Source organism: Odocoileus virginianus, chromosome 11, assembly GCF_023699985.2.
Source record: "Odocoileus virginianus isolate 20LAN1187 ecotype Illinois chromosome 11, Ovbor_1.2, whole genome shotgun sequence".
NCBI classification, from domain to species: domain Eukaryota; kingdom Metazoa; phylum Chordata; class Mammalia; order Artiodactyla; family Cervidae; genus Odocoileus; species Odocoileus virginianus.
Window position 1 is genome coordinate 27,636,188 of NC_069684.1, and position 19,453 is coordinate 27,655,640.

The 19,453-nt window shown below is 44.0% G+C and overlaps 2 protein-coding genes and 1 long non-coding RNA gene across 8 annotated transcripts in view; 2 read left to right on the forward strand and 1 right to left on the reverse strand.

Moving 5' to 3' along the window:
- The window catches only part of DDI2 (DNA damage inducible 1 homolog 2), a 42,155-nt gene extending 33,788 nt beyond the window's left edge, over positions 1-8,367 (forward strand). For all 3 annotated transcript variants that reach the window (XM_020873662.2, XM_020873666.2, XM_020873665.2), the window contains one exon: positions 304-8,367. In XM_020873662.2, the coding sequence (XP_020729321.2) occupies positions 304-2,189 (1,886 nt within the window). In that variant the 3' untranslated portion in view covers positions 2,190-8,367. The remainder of the gene's footprint in view (positions 1-303) is intronic.
- A 4,027-nt stretch (positions 8,368-12,394) lies between these two features.
- On the reverse strand, positions 12,395-17,738 carry LOC110124924 (uncharacterized). Its single transcript, XR_002309919.2, has 2 exons — positions 17,503-17,738; positions 12,395-12,530 (listed from the first exon to the last, which is right to left on the reverse strand). It is a non-coding gene; the product is annotated as an uncharacterized lncRNA (long non-coding RNA).
- PLEKHM2 (pleckstrin homology and RUN domain containing M2) overlaps positions 16,346-19,453 on the forward strand; it is a 39,869-nt gene continuing 36,761 nt past the window's right edge. For 3 of the 4 annotated variants that reach the window (XM_020873669.2, XM_020873671.2, XM_020873672.2), the window contains exon 1: positions 16,832-17,106. In XM_020873669.2, the coding sequence (XP_020729328.2) occupies positions 17,047-17,106 (60 nt within the window). In that variant the 5' untranslated portion in view covers positions 16,832-17,046. Of the gene's footprint in view, positions 16,370-16,831; positions 17,107-19,453 lie in introns of those variants that run through there. The other variant, XM_020873673.2, reaches the window with a different exon arrangement.

Genomic DNA, 19,453 nt, shown 5'->3' on the forward strand with positions numbered 1-19,453 from the left:
CTGAGAGTAAAGATACATAAATGTTCTTTAGTCTTGAGGACTAACTTAACCATTCTGTGGTACCTATATAAAAATTATTGAATTCCAGTACACATAGTTTATCAAGAACATCCCTACCTCTTATTCTGATGCTATGATGTTGTCTCCCACAATGAGAATGGTTCATGTATAAAGTCTGAACATAAGACAGATCCAAGTTTAAGGGCCTGATTTTATCTTGTTTAAATTTATATCTTCTGATAATTTTGTGGCCTTTGTAACCTGCTGATTAATCTTTTTTCCTTTCACTGTCGTCCTCTGTAGAGAAAAGCGGTAAAGAAACTACCTCACTGGGAATGTCATCATTACCAACTTCAGATGGATTTAACCATCAAGCCCATCCTCCAGGACTGAGTCCTGAGATTGGTAATCCTCCAAGTCGTGCTCACTCTGTCTCTGCTTCAGTCAGCCCTATCCAGTCCAGTGACCCAGACAGCATTGAACCTAAAGCTGTGAAGGCTTTGAAGGCTTCAGCTGAATTCCAGATAACCTCTGAGCAGAAAGAACATCTTCCTCCACAGGATCTTTCTGACTGTACTCTTTCAGTAGACAGTGCTCCAGCAGACCAGAGTCCAGCTCTGCCTTTGCAGAATTCACTCGAAGAAGCCATTGTTGCAGATCATCTAGAGAAATCTGCTGAAAGAAGCACCCAGGGCCTCAAATCTCATCTCCACACAAGACAGGAAGCTGATTTATCTGTCACAACTACTGGGATGCAAGAACCGCAGAGGCTCGCAGGGGAGAAAGGTTGGCACCCAGAATATCAGGACCCAAGTCAGGTGAGTGGCCTTCAGCAGCATGAAGAACCAAGGGATGAACAGCATGAGGTTATACAACAGAGTGCTTCACATGACCAAGACCATCTTTGTCACACAGGGGACCTTGAACTTCTTGGAGAAAGGCAACAAAGCAGTGCTGGTTTGGAAGCTGCAATGAAAGGAGACAGGCTACAGCAGAATGTGGACCTTCCGGGTACAGAGAAAGATATTCTACCTTCAAGATGCCTTGGCTGCTCAAATTCAGAAACACTTATGGAAGTAGATATTGTCGAACAGTCCCTAGTTGCTGTGCTGAATTCAGGAGGTCAGAATACCAATGTCAAGAACATTGATGCATCTGATCTCATCTTAGATAATCCCTTGATGGAAGTAGAAACATCAAAATGTAACCCTTCCTCTGAAATTTCAAGTAATTCCATTTCTACTCAGGATTTACAGCTTCTAGAAAGTAATGTTGAAATGTCTGAAACAGGTAAAGAATGCGGGGATCGCCCTTCCTCTTTAGTAAGTCTCTGTGGCAGTTGTCAGCCCTCTCTAGAGTCAACAGAGGAATCTTGCTCATCCATAACAGCAGCCTTGAAGGAACTTCATGAACTTTTGGTCATTAGTAGTAAACCAGCTTCAGAAAACACATTTGAAGAAGGTATCTGTCAATCAGAGACAGTAATTGAGGGCCAAGCAGGTATTAAGGATCTTTCTGAAAGATGGACCCAAAATGAGCATCTTACAACAACCCAGAGTAAACAGTGTTCACAGGTCTCCTTTCATCAGGCCATATCTGTATCAGTGAAGACAGAAGAATTAACAAACACTTCAGCTGACGCTGGAGTGGAAGATGTAGAAACTGTTAACTTGAGGGGTCCAGATGATGGCCTATTAACTGATAAGGAAGGTGTCCCCAAGTCCAAGGAGTCAGTAAACGAGAGTAGTTCTGTTACTGTAGCCTCAGCAGAAGCGTCTAATCAACTACATTGCACCTTAGGTGTAGAGATTTCACCCAGACTGTTAGCAGATGAGGAGGATACACTCAATCAGACTTCTGAGCAAACTGAGTCCTCATCACCCGCTTGCATCCTGGTTAGAGATTTGGGTCAGGGCACACAGAATCCAGTAACAGACAGGCCTGAGGCCAGGGAACATGTCTGTCCTGAAGCTGCAGGGTCACTTCTAGGATTTGAACCACCTACCAGCCATCCGTCACCAAGTCCCTCCTTTCTTGCACCATTAATTTTTCCTGCTGCAGACATTGACCGGATTCTCCGTGCCGGCTTTACTTTGCAGGAAGCTCTTGGGGCTTTGCATCGAGTTGGTGGAAATGCAGACCTTGCACTTCTTGTCTTGCTAGCAAAGAACATTGTAGTTCCTACGTAACCATGGAAAAGTGGGCTAGACCATACTCTCTTCCCTTTAAAAAAAGAAAAGCTGTATATTTACACACACACATACACACTCACCACATATACAGTATATGTAGAAACCTGCAAGCAGAATGTTGAGCCAGATTTTTTTTTTAAAGATTTTTTTTCGGCCAAAGTAATTTATGATCTCTTGTCTGATGAATTTGTCTATCCTATTTGTTAAAATTTTGGGCCTTTTTTAGTGTATTGGCAGTATGTGCACACAGAAGCTTTTTATTATCATTAAGATGATGTATTCTGGAATAAAATTGATGGTTTTGTGTATAGCATACCCTTTTAGAATGAGAGTGAGTGCTTTAAAAAGCAGAAGCCATGAGAAAATCCCACCACCCATGCAGCTTGAAAGCATGATGTGGCTTTGTCTGTGCTGTAGGCAAGGTATGGCTTATTGACTCATTTTTTGGTTTACAAACTTGATCACATGGTTTGATGTTTGGAATGCATAATGATTCATCGGTTGTAACAGGAAATTGAAGAATAGTTGAAGAATATTTCCTGGAGTAGCATGTTTCCATTGGTGTGGTTAGGATTTGACATTTTAATGTGATGAGTTGGGAGGGCTTAAAACTTGGGCTGCTTTGTACATCACAGGCTACTGCATGGATTGCCAGATACCTTGGGTGGGATTTTGTGAGGGAATTAACATCAGAGTGTAACATGGTGCTACCCAGATTAAAAAAAGAAAGGAAAAACTGTAATCGCAATTGGCAATGTCAATGATGTTTCAACAACTGTTGTGAGTGAAATTATGGCCTAAACACTGGAATTTACTAGCAGTGGGGTTTGGTAGCATCTCACTTATCACATCTCAACCCTTAATGACTCATGGTGAACTTAAGTTCAGCTGATGGGTTGGTTGCCAGCAGTTTATTTCCTTTCCAAACTCATCTTCTTCTAGGAAGTTCTTCTAAAGCTCAGTTTGAGCTGTGTTCTGAGTGAAATATTCAAGCGTAATAACCTTGTCACTGGTTCATCTTGGTGCTTGGAATGGTCAGTCTATTTGGTGAGTGTCTTTCATGGCAGTGGAAATAACAATTGGAGTTTCTGACTCAAGTGGCCTTGGTAGAGTTTTCCATCCCTTTCTTTCCTCAGGAGTTTCTTTTTTTAAGCAAGATTCGTCATATTTGTGTTTACCATGTCAAGATAGAGTGGGGCATAGTATATAGATGTATTTATTGTGGCCTTTTTTTATATGAGGACTAGCCCTTGGAAATCATTGTCCTGTGGGCCCCACTGTGCAATAATTCTACTGGGTAGATTTTAGATTTTTTTTTTTTTCCTGGAAGATAAACTCTCTTGTATACCTAGCAGGAATCTGAAGTCCTGGTTTTATTGAAGAGAATTTTGAGAATGATAATTCCTGATTCCAGGTGATGATTTGCAATGTGTCTGAAACAGAAACTTCAGAAGAGTGATTTGTGAACTTTTAATGTTAAGTGATTTTTGTCTAAAGTCTAACTCTCTTTGAGAGTTTATTCTTTCCGTCAAAATTTATGTCATTGAGCACAATCAAAATGGAGGCTCATATCTCAGGAGTTTTTTAAATCTTAATTTGGGGGCACTTAGACTTTGCTCTTCTACCCTATTTCATCTTTCTTTTTGCTGTGATGTTTGTATGTGTATTAGGAGCTGTGAGTAATATGATGGAAAGTCGCATAGATTCTTCATGATTCTCTGAAGTTAGGAAATGGTTGACAGAAAGAGTTGTCGCTTACCGTGTTCAGGGTGGTGCCCGAAACAAGTTGGCCAGAATTGTCTTTAAAGTGTTCTTTTAGACAATCCTGTGCTGTAGACCCTTTTGCCTGCCCTACGCCAAAGATATAAGATGCACTAGGAACCTGCTAATAGGATTTCTGTCAACCAGCTCTTAGAGCTGTGACTGTAATTAAGTAGTGGTGCTATGATTGAAGCAAAATTTAGTAGCCATGCAATGGGCCCCTGATTTGCTTTATGGGTATGATTGGGAATTTATTGTGAGCTTATAAATCTTTAGGGTTGCAAAGTGGGGTGAGTGTAGGATGGGAGGACTTATTGATGACAATAGACTCCTCCAAAAGGCCTTCTTTATAAAGATGGGCCTCTTAGTTTTCTGTTCAAGCAGTTCCTCTGAACACTGCTCAGAGACTTAACCACTGAATTTTCACAATGTGGAGATTTGGGGGTCCATCCCAGGTGGGCTATAGAATATCAATCCAGAAAAGGTTTCATTACAATAGCTTTTATTGTATGTATATGTATATTTATTTCTAGGAGAAAATTCAATAGGTAGGCCTGTAGTTGTACACGTATTCTTATTAGGAATACTTTGGATGAGCTTAACCCACTTGCCAAATATCCCTGTCCTTTTTCATCATTTATTTTTCAACTTATAGTTGCTTTTGATTTTTTAAAAAATCTTCCTGTCCATTGTTTGTGTGAAAATAAAAATTGTTGACATTGTCAGGGTTTTGAATCATTTTTAAATTTAGCAGTTCTAAAACACAAAAGGAATTAAGGAACATGACACTAGTGAACCTTCACTGTCAATTTTTATGCAAAGTGCAGAAATTAGAGATTAACTTCTCCAAGAATAAGATAAAATCATTGTGAACTCCTCTGATTGCCAGCAGAACTGGTGAGGCCAGCCATTACCAGTATGGGCTACTTTATTAGGTCGCTCTTTTGTCATCATCAGTAGTGGACAGCCTTGTGAACAGTGCTTACCTCCAAGAGTGGTGTCTGTTTATTCACCAAAGAGAGGAGAAGATTTCCTTCCTTCAAGTTGGTTCCTATGTGTAAGATGTGTTTGATAACCAGTCAGCTATAGGCTCTAGATTTTGCCATTGTCACTGGTAAGAATTATTTCCACTTGTACCTCTTTAGGCATCCAGACATCGTCTAATAGCCTTCATCCCACCGTTTGGGCTTTATCTATTATCACAAAGATTATCAGTTGCTTGGCAAAGGGAACTAGATAGATGGTAAGTGTGTGTGAAAACTGTTCTGCCTTGCAGCCTACATAACTTTCCAGAGCTCCTTGTCTCAATACATACTGAAGGGAGACACACACCGTGTATTTTTTCCCAAAGGGAAAAGATATATGAGACTTTGTGTTACCGATTTTATGATAACCAGTTGAGGTGGAATCTGCCTGTTTTTCCCTTAGCACAGCTTTTCTATCTCTAGCAAAAGCCATAAAACTTTGGGTTGGTTTATAACCATTAACTCCTGTGTATATATACAAGTGTGATAGATATCCTGCAGTTAATTTTACATAGATTAAAGAGCAAATGTTTATTAATCTTCAGATAACAGTCTTCAGTTATGGTGAAGACTTTTATCCCACCATGTTTATAAAAAACAGCCTTGCAAGTCACTGGCCAGAAGAGTTGCAGTACATTCTGATTTCCATTTCCTATCGGTTTGTCACCTGCAGAAAGTATAAGCAGGGCAATTGAACTGCTACATGCTTCCAACTTGCTATCACTGGTAGCATATCATCAGAGAAGCTAACTGGATTATGCATTCTTTAGCACAAATACCAAAAAGGCAAATTTCTCCTTTGAATTTGGTGACTTGGTGTAGTGTGTGGCTGAACTAGAAACAAACACAGTTCTCAGAGAGTTCCCCTTCTGAGAAAATGAAAGTTACCTTTCATGTTAGGAGATCCATAAATTAAAATAGCTGCTTTCTTTCTGAAAGATTTAAACATGCCGATTTACAACAAGGTAAACTTAAACCATGTCCTTGAGAACCAGAAATGTCAAATGGCTCAGGTCCCCCAGTAGTGATCCTTCTATGGATGTTACTTGGGAGTTCATCGTATAAATCATAGAACTTAAGGGAGGAACCTTTGATGTGCTTGGTTTTCTCTTGTGCCTTAGTTTCTCCAAATAGCAGAGGCATCAAGTTCTAGTGGGGGATAAAAGTGGAAGTATCATTGGGGTGGGGAAGGGTAGAGAATGTCTGAAATGGCCCTCCTGGGGATAGGCATGTATGGAGTGTCCTAAGGGCTCACCTTTATTATTGATTGAGAGTTATTCTGCACCAAATCATTTTATTTCCCCAGAAGGATTAGATTTCCATAGAAGGATTATGACATGGCTTTTTTGCATCAGGCATACAAAAAGCAAAAATGGTTTCTATGTGTTTATTATGTTCTTTGTTGTGCTATCAGTATTACAGTGGTGAAAGCAGAAGTTCAAGAAATCTATTTGAACAATGAACTGTTACTCTCTCAGACTGCAGTTTGAATCTTTGAATAAAAATTTGTTATTCACTCATGAAACATTAAGTGACTGGTGAGCACTGGGGATACAGCAGTACTGAAACTGGAAACTGCCCTGTAAAGCTGTCAGTCTCGTCAAGAGACATGAAACAAATCTTAGCTTCAAGTGCAAGATCTATTTTTGCCTATTAGCATCATTTATTTTAAAAGTCGTACTAGGATAATTTGGTTCAAATTCAAAGAAAATGGAAAAGCAGGCTCAAGATGGAATTAGAATCTGAGAACCTAAAACTGCTCTTAAAAATGTTTTTGAAAAAATGAGATTGGAGAAACCAACAAAAAATGTTCTAACATTTGGTAGAAACACTTGAAGAGATTAAGGACAGAATTCAATTTACACTGTTGGTGAGGGGGAACAGGCAGGATAGAAGTGCAAGTAAATGGAAGATGACCTAATGTGCACCAGTGACAGTCAACTTATCCTTCCATCAGGACCTCCTTCCATGCAGGGTAGAAGTATGGACTGTGCTATGCCATCCTTCCTACCGTCTTTGAGTCAGCTGCTCTGAAATACTAACCATCTGGGCCAACAAGACTTAGCAGAGAATTCTGGAAGATTTGCTGTTTTAAAGCAGTTGAGTGCAAAATGTGAAAATAGAACTCTAGAGCAGAGAATGTAGCAAGCAATGGTTCTGAGACTGGTTGAGGGGCAGAATTTATTTACAAGAAAATTCAGGCCTCTGCCAAATCGTTCTGCAGGACAGGTCCATCAAAAGGACATTCTTGAGCCCAGTGTTTAAAATGTCACCGTGTATGTGGTAATCCTGAGGATACAGGTAGAATTTCTGAACCTTAACTACAGTGATTTCTGAAGTTTACAATTAGAAAATCCTTGCAGGTTTGTCAGTTACATATTGGTAATCTAGATCCTCTGGGGACTAAAATGTGAGAGGGTATAGCAGATAAGTTTTAGAGCACAGTCTTAGGGAATGAAATCTACAGAGAATGTTGGTGCAAAGATGTAGAAGATGGGATATTTCCCTAAAAAAAATTAAGGAGACTTGAGGTAGGGATGTGGAATATGAAATTAGAATAATTTTTACAGAATTATATTTCTCTTATGTACATAAAGAGGTCTTCATTAGCTAACTTGGGAAAGAGGTGTGCTGGTAGATTTTTTTTCCTGGGAAGATACATAACTAATAAACTATTTTGTTTACCAGGAAGTTTGTTTCACATTCAGCCTTGAAGGATGCATCAGTGGCTTAAAGAAAGGTAGACCTCTATAGTTTCCTATATACTCAGATCAATTCAGCATACTAACTGTGTTTGCTTTTTTTTTTTAAACTGTGCACCTACAATGAACGTTGAATGCTCATTTTTATTCAAAATTTCATTTCCATGGCAAGTTGGGCTAATGGCCTTTGCACTCAAATAATCTTTGTTTACCAGTTTTGTAGCCATTTTTGGCAAATTTTAGCAAATAGAAACGCCTCTTTTCTCTCTTATTTGTTCTTGGGATTGTTCTTTTATTGCTTTCCTGATTTTTCTTTTAAGCTTTGAGACTACTGCATCTTACAAGAACTAGGCTGATTGGCAAAATAGGCTTGCCAGTAGCTCTTTCACTCCCATAAGGCGTTGGTTTTGAGAGTTGGGAAACCTCTGAGAGCTTAAGGGAACCAAACTCAGGAACCCCACAGCTGGTTGCATTGTGCCAGTGGTTTGGGGGCTGGACACGACTTGTCTGCAGCTGAGTGAGCTAAGATGCATTTGGGTTTGAGTCGTTGTCACATACTGAAATGTAAGTCAGCCCTGAGTAATCAAAACACTTTTATTTTATTTTTCTTTTTTTATTAGGAACTTTCTGAAGAAAAAGTGATGTGTAAAACCTTTGATATTTAAGACAATAAAGTTTTTATCGTAAGACTCTTGTTTGATTAGTTTCTTTTCAGTTGATATGGTTGGTTACTTTTGTCCTTGTCTCTGTCTCCCGGCCATTTAAGTAATTTATGCCTAGGCACTCTTACTTGTGGCCATGATCCTAAACACCAGAAGAAGTGAGCCACTTCCAGATAAATACTGCAGGTGGATGGCCATCTGCTGATGTGAAACAGTGACTGCTCCAGCAGTGATGCACAGCGATAGAGACAACATTGGTGACAGGGTTTTGTGGCTCAGACTAGTCTCTAGAGCTAGGATGCTCAGGTGTGAATTCTGACTTTGCCACTTACTAGCTGTGTGACTTTGGGTAACTTCCCTAACCTTTCTGTGCCTTAGTTTCCTCATCTATAAGATGGGAATTATTGGGGTTGTCATAGGGGTTCATGAGTAAGTTAGAAACGCCCTTGGGTGTTAACTAATGTGGAGTTACCGCTTTGTGCATGAGTGTGTGCTGTGGGGCCCTTACTGAGAGGATTTCCAGTGTACATAGGCTTACCTGATGGCTCGGCCAGTAAAGATGTGGAATGTGGGGTGACACAGGAGACTTGGGTCAGTCCCTGGGTCAGGAAGATCCCCTGGAGGAGGAAATGGCAACCCACTCCAGTATTCTTGCCCAGAAAATCCTGTGGACAGAGGAGCCTGGTGGGCTACAGTCCAAAGGGTCACAAAGAGTTTGACATGACTGGACGACTAAACAGTAGCCAATGTACATGGATCAGCTGATATATACAGGGAGTAGTTTAGAGACATCCCCGCCTTGTTCTGTTATCTTTCCTTGACTATCAGAATGCTGAGAGCCAAAGCTACTTCTGGTTGGAGGTAGGAAGTACTAATTATTTTTCCATTGTTCAGATCTCAATCTGATAATCAATTCATTTGAAATGAGGTTTCTAGCACTTGATACGAGTGGAGTAAATTGTGAAACATTAGTTATTGGTGGAAAGAATTCTAGATCTTTGGTACAGAGAAAGGGGAATTCACTGCATCTGTATTTTAAGGCGGGGAGAGATTTACAAGCATCACAGAAGTGAACTGGGTTTATGGCAGGGATCTACAGCTTGCAGGAGGAAAATAGAAGAAAAAGGTAGGATATACATTTAAAAATAGAAATACAGAGGAATGGGGGAAAAGTTCAAGAACATAGTTCTAGATTTCAAAAGGCAAATTAAGCAGAACATACTTCCATCTTAAAGGGCTAAATTGTCAGCCGATATACTCCTTCCCTGTTCAAAACTATTAGTGTTCTAATAGGATTAGCAAACTATCAGTTCAGTTCAGTCGCTCAGTTGTGTCCGACTCCTTGCGACCCCATGGACTGTAGCACATCTGGCATGCTGTCCATCACCAACTCCTAGAGCTTATTTAAACTAGTCCATTGAGTCAGTGATGCCATCCAACCACCTCATCCTCTGTTGTCCCCTTCTCCTGCCTTCAGTCTTTCCCAGCATCAGGGTCTTTTCCAATGAGTCAGTTCTTCGCATCAGGTGGCCAAAGTATTGGAGTTTCAGCTTTAGCATCAGTCCTTCCAATGAATATTCAAGACTGATTTCCTTTAGGATTAACTGGTTGGATCTCCTTGCAGTCCAAGGGACTCTCAAGAGTCTTCAACACCACAGGTCAAAAGCATCAATTCTTCGGTGCTCAGCTTTCTTTATAGTCCAACTCTCACATTCATACAGGGCAACTGGAAAACCATAGCTTTACCAGTCCTTATTTGTGGATTTTTGTCTAAAAAGAAGAGCTAGAGTGGCTTGGTTCCTCATAGAAAGTTACTAAAAACCAACATTTTCCCTGTTCAACTGCAAGTATCTGAAATAGAAATTCCCCAAACCAGAAATATTCCACCACCCACCCCAACCTGTTCCTCTCGGGCTTCCCCTGAGAAGTCAAAGGTGGCTTCATCCTTCCAGGTGTTCACTCAGACCTTGACTCCTTTCTTTCACAACCTACATCCAACCCATCCTGGATCCTATTGCCTCCATTTCAAAATACAGTTGGAGACTTCCCTGGTGGTCCAATGGCTGAAACACTGTACTCCCAACGCAGTAGGCCTGGGTTCAACCCCTGGTCAAGGAACTAGATCCCACATGCTGCAACTAAGACCCGGCACAGCCAAATGCATATTATATGCATAATTGAAATCTGATCATTTTTCAAACCATGGTCAAGGCATTATCATCGCCTCTCACCTCAGTACTGCAGTAAGTCTCCCTGCCTCTACCCTTGTCTACAAATGTTCTACCCTTGTCTACAAATGTTCTTAGCACAACAACCAGCATGTTTCTGTTAGGTCACACCTTTTCTTAAACCCTCAATGGGCCCTAGTCTCACTCAGGGTAAAAGCTGAAGTCCTTAGAAGGCCTCCGAGGCCCCTGTGTGCCTCTGACTTTTCCTTGATCTGGAATGTCCTTTCCCTGAACACCTCCATGGCTTTTTCTCTCACTCCCTTTAGGTGTTTACTCAAATGCTACCTCAGTAAGGCCTTCTTTAGCTAATTTATACTTGTCATTTTCCTTCATTTTTCTCAACACTGACACATCCTAGCATATTCTTCATTTCACTTCTGTATCTCTTATCTGTCTTCCCCATTAAAATGTAAGCTTCTTGAGAGTAAGGGTTTGTCGCCTTTTCACTACTATCTCCCAAAGCCTAGAACTTTGCCTTATGCATAGCAGGCCCTCAGATATGTGTTGAAGTAATAAATCCGTGAATACCATTAGGCTGCTTCAAAGGCCCATGAGTGGAGTGACAAAAATGACCTGAAACCCAGCCAGGTCATTGAGTTTAGTGTGCAGGTTTAGGGATTCTAGCCTGGGATGACTGTTGACCTTGGATTTGGGTGTGCTAAGTCACTTTAATCATGTCTGACTCTTTCTGACCCTATAGACTAGCCTGCCAGTCTCCTCTGTCCATGGGATTCTCCAGGCAAGAATACTGGACTGGGTTGTCATTCCCTTCTCCAGGGGATCTTCCCAACCTAGGGATTGAACCCTCATCTCTTACATCTCCTGCATTGGCAGGCAGGTTCTTTACCACTAGCACCACCTGGGAAGACCTTGAGTTTAATGTGGATTTTAAAAGATGGGTGACAGATTCCCTGGCAGTCCAGTGGTTAAGACAGCATTTTCACCGCCGTGGGTCCAGGTTCAGTCCCTCGTTGGGCAACTAAGCTCACACAAGCCTCACAGAGTAGCCAAAATAAGAAGGAAAGATGACATTATGAGGTTAGTAAGTTTGCAGGCTTCCCTGTGAGGTAGTATTTTTATTACACCCACGTCTAAGACTAATTTGGGACTGTGGCAAACAGCACCTCTCCATAATGGTTGTACCGACTTGGGCCATAATTTCTCACCCATTATCTTCCTGGAATAGAAAAGGCCCAAATCAGATGTAAAGAGAAGCAGCCTTTTATTTGGTGCAAGTTCTCTTTATGTGCTTTTACTTCTATGGTCAGCTAAAAAATTTTCTGCATCCCTATTGAATTAAAATTTAATCAAAAAAATACTAAGTCAATAAACACTGAATATCATGTGCCAGACACTGAGTTGGTGCTGTGAATGTAGCATTGCATGAACTGAGCAAAAGTGCACATTCTGCAGAGCTTACGTTCTAACAGAGTCTTTGAAGCCTGACCACGGACAAGAAAACAGGTGGTAATACTTCCTAAAATGAAAATTTAGGAGGTTGGCATGCTATACGGGACTAGAGGCTACTTCATGTGGAGTAAAACCATCAGAGAGAAAAGGCTTCTGAGAAGCTAGCATTTAAACTGAGACCTGGCTGACAAGGAGGCTCCTGCCCTATGAGACTTTTAAAATATTTATTTGGCTGCACCAGGTCTCAGCTGCAGCTTATGGGGTCTAGTTCCCCAACCAGGGATCAAACCCAGTCCCTGTACTGGGATCGTGGAATCTTAAGCACTGAACCACCAGAGAAGTCCGCAGATGAGAATCTTGGGTGTATTGCATCAGGCTAGGCTGAGGGAACAAAGAGGCCAGAAATTCTAGTAATTTATTACAAACCAAGTTTTAATCTTGCCTGTGCTATCTAGTCCAAACAGGTGTTCCTGGTTGATAGATCTCACCCAGGCAGTGCTCAGGGAACGAGGCTCTTCTCTTACAAGTCTGACATCCCCTTGGCTTCATCCTATTTGGTGGAAGAAGAGCATGGAGGAGGAAGCGGATCACTTTATTTCTGTTCACATGCCCTGGAAGAGAACTTGATAATATAGTCATGCCTACCGCAAGGAAGGCTGGGAAATACACTAGCACTGCTGGGCTACAGTGCTGTCACTGTGGGGCAAGCAGTTCTGGATGGACAGCCCAGGGCCTCTGCCACACTGGGGAAGAGCTTTCCCAGCAAAGGCCCTCAGATGTGAACACACACGCTTGTTTAAGAAGCAGAAGGTTGGCGGGGGCTGGCACACACCAGCGGACAGATTGGAGATGAGTCAGAAAGAGAGGCTGAATCAGATCAGCTCTGGCTTTTGAGGCCTGAGAAGAGAATGGATCTCATTCCAAACGCTCTGATGAGAAGCTGTTGGAGGCTCTGAAGCAGGGAGGTTGAATGATATCCCAGTTTTCACCAACCCATATTGCTGGTGGGACAATATGGAGGAAGGGACTGAAAGTTTAACTCCCCCCACCCCCCCAGCTCACGCGGCCTTAGTTCCCTGCCCCAGGGATTGAACTTGGGTCCACGGTAGTGAAAGTGCCAAGTCCTAACCACTGGACCGCCAGGGACTTCCCAGGTGTTCAACATTTTAAAATAAAACCCCCTAGATTTAAAGTTGCCTTGTGTTAGTTTACCCAAGCCTAGAGTTGCAGATTGTCTGCACGTGCAGGTACCAGAGTTAAGGTATGGGAACCTGGACCATCACTGTTTTTTTGCAATTAGTCCCTTCTCTTCCCTTCTTAGATAGAGAGCAACTTCACAAGCCTAATGGCCAAGGAAATATTTACTCCCTCCTCTAGGAATATAAATATATTTGCCTTGCATTGTGGGGAAGGGAGGAATTGGTCCCTTAAACCATCTTCCACCTTTTTTTTTTTAACAATCTTGTCCAATTGTCTTTTAAGGTTATAGTTGCTGGAATTTTTTCTTTTTACTCTCTCAGGCAGTACACACCTTTGGAAAGAAGAGCAGAGGAGACTTGGTAGTCCAGGTCTGTGGCAGTTCTATGATCTTGCCTGCCTTCCCAACTTCCTCATCTAACAGTGTTCGGCAGTAGACTTAGATGCAAACAATATTATTAAAAAAAAAAAGAACAATAATTTTTCCTGTGTCACTGGTTTGGAAACTAAGATTTTCCCAGGGCCCTAGAGTGACTCAGTTGAGGCTTTTGACTCTGGATGCCTCAGAGTCTCATGCCCTTTCCACATGATCAGCAAAGTCTTGTGTAATAAATGAATAAGTTTCAGTTTTGAACTTGAATGACTCCCAATAAGAGGATGGACAGGCACCCTCTCTTTGTTCTTTTTCTTTTCACAGGCAAAAATGGATTCCATATTTGAGCTCTGGTGCAAGCATGCCTGCTCGGTTGTGTCCAACTCTTTTCCACCCCATGGACTGTAGACCACCAGGCTCCTCTGTCCGTGGGATTTTCCCAGCAAGAATACTGGTGCATGCTAAATCGCTTCAGTTTTGTCCAACTCTGCAACTCTATGGAATGTGGCCCACCAGGCTCCTCTGTCCATAGGATTCTCAAGGCAAGAATACTGGGGTGGGTTGCCATGCCCTCCTCCAGGGGAGTGGGATGCCATTTTCTCCTTCAGGGGATCTTCCCTACTCAGGGATGAACCTACATCTCCTGCTTTGGCAGGCAGATTCTTTACCACTGAGCCACCTGGGCCTAGGCCAGTTATCTGCATGTGGACACACACACTGGACTCCCTCCCTTTTCCTGCAAGAAGTCTTGAGAGACTAAAATCTACCTCATTTCTCCCATCCATTCACATACCTATACAAGCCTAAGGAATTTGCTAGGTAGTAAGGCTGTAAGTTCCTCCTGAATGTTGTAAAAAATTGAACCTGACCATTCCCCAATGCATGAAGATAGAAACAACATGCCAGAAATGCCACCGCCTTCATCAGACCTGTTAATAACAAGTGATAATAACATCTTTTGAAGCTGTCATGTGCCCAAGCCATGAGTAAACTTCATAGGAAGGTGGCACCCAGCAGAAGATGCTGCCCAGATGGTGGCTTGTTATTATTAAAAGGAGGGAGGAATCCCAAAGCTAGCTCATTCCTTGCTGTGGACTGAATAGATTCTCAGAAGCTGGAGTTGCATCAGACAAGTTGGGGCCTGTAGGCACCCAGTCTAGGTGGAGTGGAAAGGGAGTGCAGCAAAGCTATCAGACTGACGGGTCATTCAAGCCAGCTTTCCTCCTACTTGCCACAAACACTTCTGGACACCAGGTTGTTTCTTTCCAAATTCAAAGTAATGTTCCCTCTGCCTTCAGGCTTTTCTTCACCTGTCCAGTGACTGCAGCCTCAAGCCCCACCTGTCATTCTGCCCTCTTCTATGCTCCACAGAGGCTGTTATCTCCTATTTTCCTGAACTCAGAAAATACCCTGGGTTTAGGGATTTTGCTTCTTTCTCTAAAGAGTTAGACCAAGTCCCTGTAGAGCTACCTCCTAGAATTGTTGTTCAGTCGCTCAGTTGTGTCTGACTCTGCGAGCCCATGGACTGCAGCATGCCAGGCTTCCCTGTCCTTCACTATCTCCCAGAGTTTGCTCAAACTCATGTGCATTGAGTTGGTGATACTATCTATCGCATCCTCTGTCACCCTCTTCCCCTCCTGCCTCAGTCTTTCCTAGCATCTGGGTCTTTTCCAATGGGTTGGCTCTTCTCATCAGGTGGCCAAAGGATTGGAGCTTCAGCATCAGTCCTTCCAATGAATATTCAGGACTGATTTCCTTTAGGATTGACTGACTTCATCTCCTTGCTGTCCAAGGGACTCTCAAGAGTCTTCTCCAGCGCTACAGTTCAAAATCATCAATTCTTCAGTGCTCAGCCTTCTTTATGGTCCAACTCTCACATCAGTACATGACTACTGGAAGAAATATAAAGAGATCTTTGGCTCAGAAAAGGGTACAAATGGTTTCTGGGCTCCACCGTTTGCTTTATGATTTTAGGCAACTTACGCTCAATGTCTTCACCTGTATCAGAAATGTTATTCAAGGATTTGTGAGACAAATGTATGGAAAGCACTTAGCTCAGCTCATGGCACACAGTACTCATCACTTATCATCATCATCATCATTGTTGGTATTAAGAACTCTTGTCCTCGATCCTGATCCTGCAGTGGTAATAAAATGCAGCAATCTATTTCTCCCTCCTTTTTATTGGCACATAGTTTTTGCCCCCTTATCCAGTCACATAAAAACCAAAAAATAACTACTACCATCTTGGGTCTCTCCTGGGGAAACTGAGGGATGGAGAGGTATCATTTTTATGTGTATTGGGTGGGGTCCGGCTAGGATAGGCTGTACAATCAGTGTTTTTGATCACTGTTGGAGTGACCGAGTCTGAGAGGCTGAAGGAGAGGCAGCCTGAAGAGGGAAGAGGGAAAATCAGAGACCTGTAGCTGAGAACTGGGGTATCTTGAGAGTAAGAAAGGTGCCAATCATCTCACAATATATACATATATCAAATCACATCATATACCTGAAACTAATATATGGCATATTTCTCAACTTTTAAAAAGTGAAAAAAAAAAAAAAAATACAATGACTATATATTGACAAAAAAAAAAAAAACTAGAAAGGAACTAATGAATGTATCAGAAATATACTTATTTGGGGACCAAATGAGTGAGTGAGCCAGGTAGGACTCTGAGAACTCTAAAGTTTAAGTGGCTTCGAAATACGAATTTGAGGAGGCGGGTGTGTGGGGAGAAGGGGAATCGTTATGGTGGGCTTCGGGGCTGAGACTGTTACGTCCTCAGGACATGTGGACCAGCTGAAGAAGTGGGATAAGGGTAAGAACAGGCAAGGGCTTCGGGACTGAAGATGAAGTTTAAGAGTGTTTTGGGGGTGGGGAGGAGCACCGAGGACCCGGAATGGCCTAAAACTTGGGACTGGGCGGTGAGGGTGGGGAACCCTGGGCTGGTGAAGGCCAGTCGGCAGGGATCTGTGGGCAGGTCCGGCAGGGGGTCTCTACGCTGCCCAAAGCCAAGGGGCCTGGGTTTCTGGGCTGAGAGCCGGAGTCTGAGCTTTGAGGGGTCTCGAGGGTAAGGAAGGGGAGGCTACGGGTGGCCTCTGGCGGGCGGGGACGGGGTCTCCAGGGTCTCTGAGGAGGGGCCGGGGCGCCTGGGTCTGGAGGCCAAGGGGGTCTCCCAGGTCCCAGTTTCCCCGGCGCGACGCGGCGCCGGCGTCCCAGCCCGACCGCCGGCCTAGGCGCCGCCCCACCTGACATCAGTTCCTGCCGCCGCCGCCGCCGCGCACAGCCAGTGGCCTCCTTCCCCGCCGGCCGCGCTCCGGAGCCGCCGGGCCGCGGCGGAGCGAGGGGCCGGGCGAGGCGAGGGCCGGGCGGCGGGCGCCGGGCCCCGCGGCCGGCACGACGGAGCCCCCGCACGGCCGGCGGCAGCGGTTGGCGGCGGCCCCGGGGCCCCGGCGCGGGAAGAGGCGGCGGCGGGGCGGTGGCGGCGGCGGCGCCATGGAGCCGCGGGAGGTGAAGGACCGGATTCTGGAGAACATCTCGCTGTCGGTGAAGAAGGTGAGCGCGGCCTGCCCGCCCCGGCCCGGGCCCGGAGCCCTGAGCCCAACCCGACCCGCCCGGCTCGGGCCCTCGACCCCACCCAGCGCCCCCTCTTTTCCTCGGGTCGCTCGCCCGGGGTCCCTCCTGTCACCGGGGCTCAGGACACCGCCCTTCCCCTCTGCGACCCCGGGGACGAGAAGCCGCCGGGAGCCCCGGGACGATGGAGAAGAAGCCGGGGCGGCTCACGTGAGCGCCGCTGCTTCTGAGCTATTTTTACAGAACAAAGTTGAGGTCAGCGTCCTGGGAGCTTCCACATAGCCAGGCCCGGGGGCCCTGCGTCACTTAGAGGGGCTGCCACTCGCCAGGACCCCCTACTCTGAGCGTAGCGGCAGAAAAGCTCTGGGAGGGCCCCACCTGCCGTGCATCCCTGGGCGGTATCGCTGCATCCTCCATCCGCCCTGTGCCTGCATCTCGGGGAGTCGGCAGTCAGGGTGATGGCCCATGACAAGCAGCTTCCAGTCTTCCCAGTTCGGGGTGACATTGCCTCTGGTCCTGAGAAGTTTCTTGAATAATCTTGCCCAAGATGGCAGTTTTGAAGAGGCATACTTCGGAGCTTTGATTGAGAACTAAAATACCTTTCATTTCGGACAGAGACCTATAGAACTTGGTGACACCACAATGTATGGTGCTCCCTGCAGGAGAGATCAATGTCCCAATTCCAGGTAGAGAAAAAAATATGACCTATTAAAAGCATATATTAATAACTATCTGTATGAAGAAGTCAGCTCATCTGAGAAAGGGTCCCCATGCCCAAAGATAGGATTCATATTCACTTAAAACCAAACCAGAACTGTCAATCATTTGAAGAATATTGTTGCAGTGGTTTCCTAATTTGACTTCCTAGTTCACCCCATAGTCTCAGAAAATGGGGTAGGTCGTGGGGGGATGACGTGAGGGGTAAGAGAAGGCTCATCAGATAAATCACTTCCAAAATGAAGACAATTCATTAAAGGAAGCATTATGTTTAAATAATCATGTTCCCCTCTTTCCCCGCTTAAATTCCTCGAAAGCAGCATAGACCAGCAATTTTACCGTTCATAAAGATCGATGTGGCTTAAAAAGAAAAAGAGATTCAAAATGTGCTCTTACTATAATGTTCCTTTAAAAGTACAGCTAAAAGTAGCATTGTAGACATCTGACAGAAGTTTTCGTTTTCCTAAGCTTTGCTTATGCAATGGGGCATTGTTTTTGCTTACTCAAGGAGTGTAGGATGAGCAAATACTTTGTCTAAAAGCAATCCATCTTTGGTAATGAAGACAAAAGAAGACAATTGACCTTTCTAATCTAATCTGGGCTGACTGTGGCTTCAAGTAGGCACCTTTCTAGTCTAATCTGGGCTGATTGTGGCTTCAGGTAGGCCACACATCTTGATTTTGAATCTCTAACTTACAAATAAATGGGGGAAAGTCCAGGTAGGAGGTTGGACATGTGCGTCAGCATGACTCTTTCGGGAGCAGGGATCTACTCTGTAAATCAGCCTGCCACTTATGAAAGAGTTGGGTGTGTTGGCCAAGATCTTATCATTGTATGCGCTTGGACAAGCATGACAGGAAGGTATGTCACACACTAGAAACTGGAAACTTGTCCCCAGGTACATCACAACAAGAGGTATGGCAAGTGTCATATTTAAGAACATGAATTCTGGAGTCTGGTGGCCTGGGTTCAATCCCACCCTGCCAGTGAATAACCATGTAACCTTAGGTAGGTTCCTTACCCTTTCTGTGTCTTGGTTTCTCATCTATAAAGCAGGGATAAAGTCAGGGCTCTTGGGAAAATTTGAGAGTCTGTGTGTAGAGTGTTTAGCATGGTGCTTAACCCAGTCTTCAAAAGTTGTCTTAGTCTGTTTGGGCCGCTAAAGCAAACCACTGTAGACTGGGTGGCTTATAAAACAACATAAATTTATTTGTTATGATTCTGGAGGCTGAAAGCCTGAAAATACTGAGTCCCAGCATGGTGAGGTTCTGGATTTCCCTGGAGGCTCAGACGGTAAAAAATCTGTCTGCAATGCAGGAGACCTGGGTTTGATCCCTGGGGTCAGGAAGATCCCCTGGAGAAGGGAATGGCTACCCACTCCGGTGTTCTTGCCTGGAGAATCCCATGGACAGAGGAGCTTGGCAGGAGGAGCCTTACAGTCCATGGGGGTGGCAAAGAGTCTTACACAACTGAGTGATTTATCAACAACAAAAAAGTGGTGAGGGCTGTCTTTATGGCTGAAGACTGCTGACTTCTCCCTGTGCCCTCACATGGGTTGGGGGGAGGGAGCTCTCCTGGGTCTCCTATAAGAGCTCATCCCATTCTTGAGGGC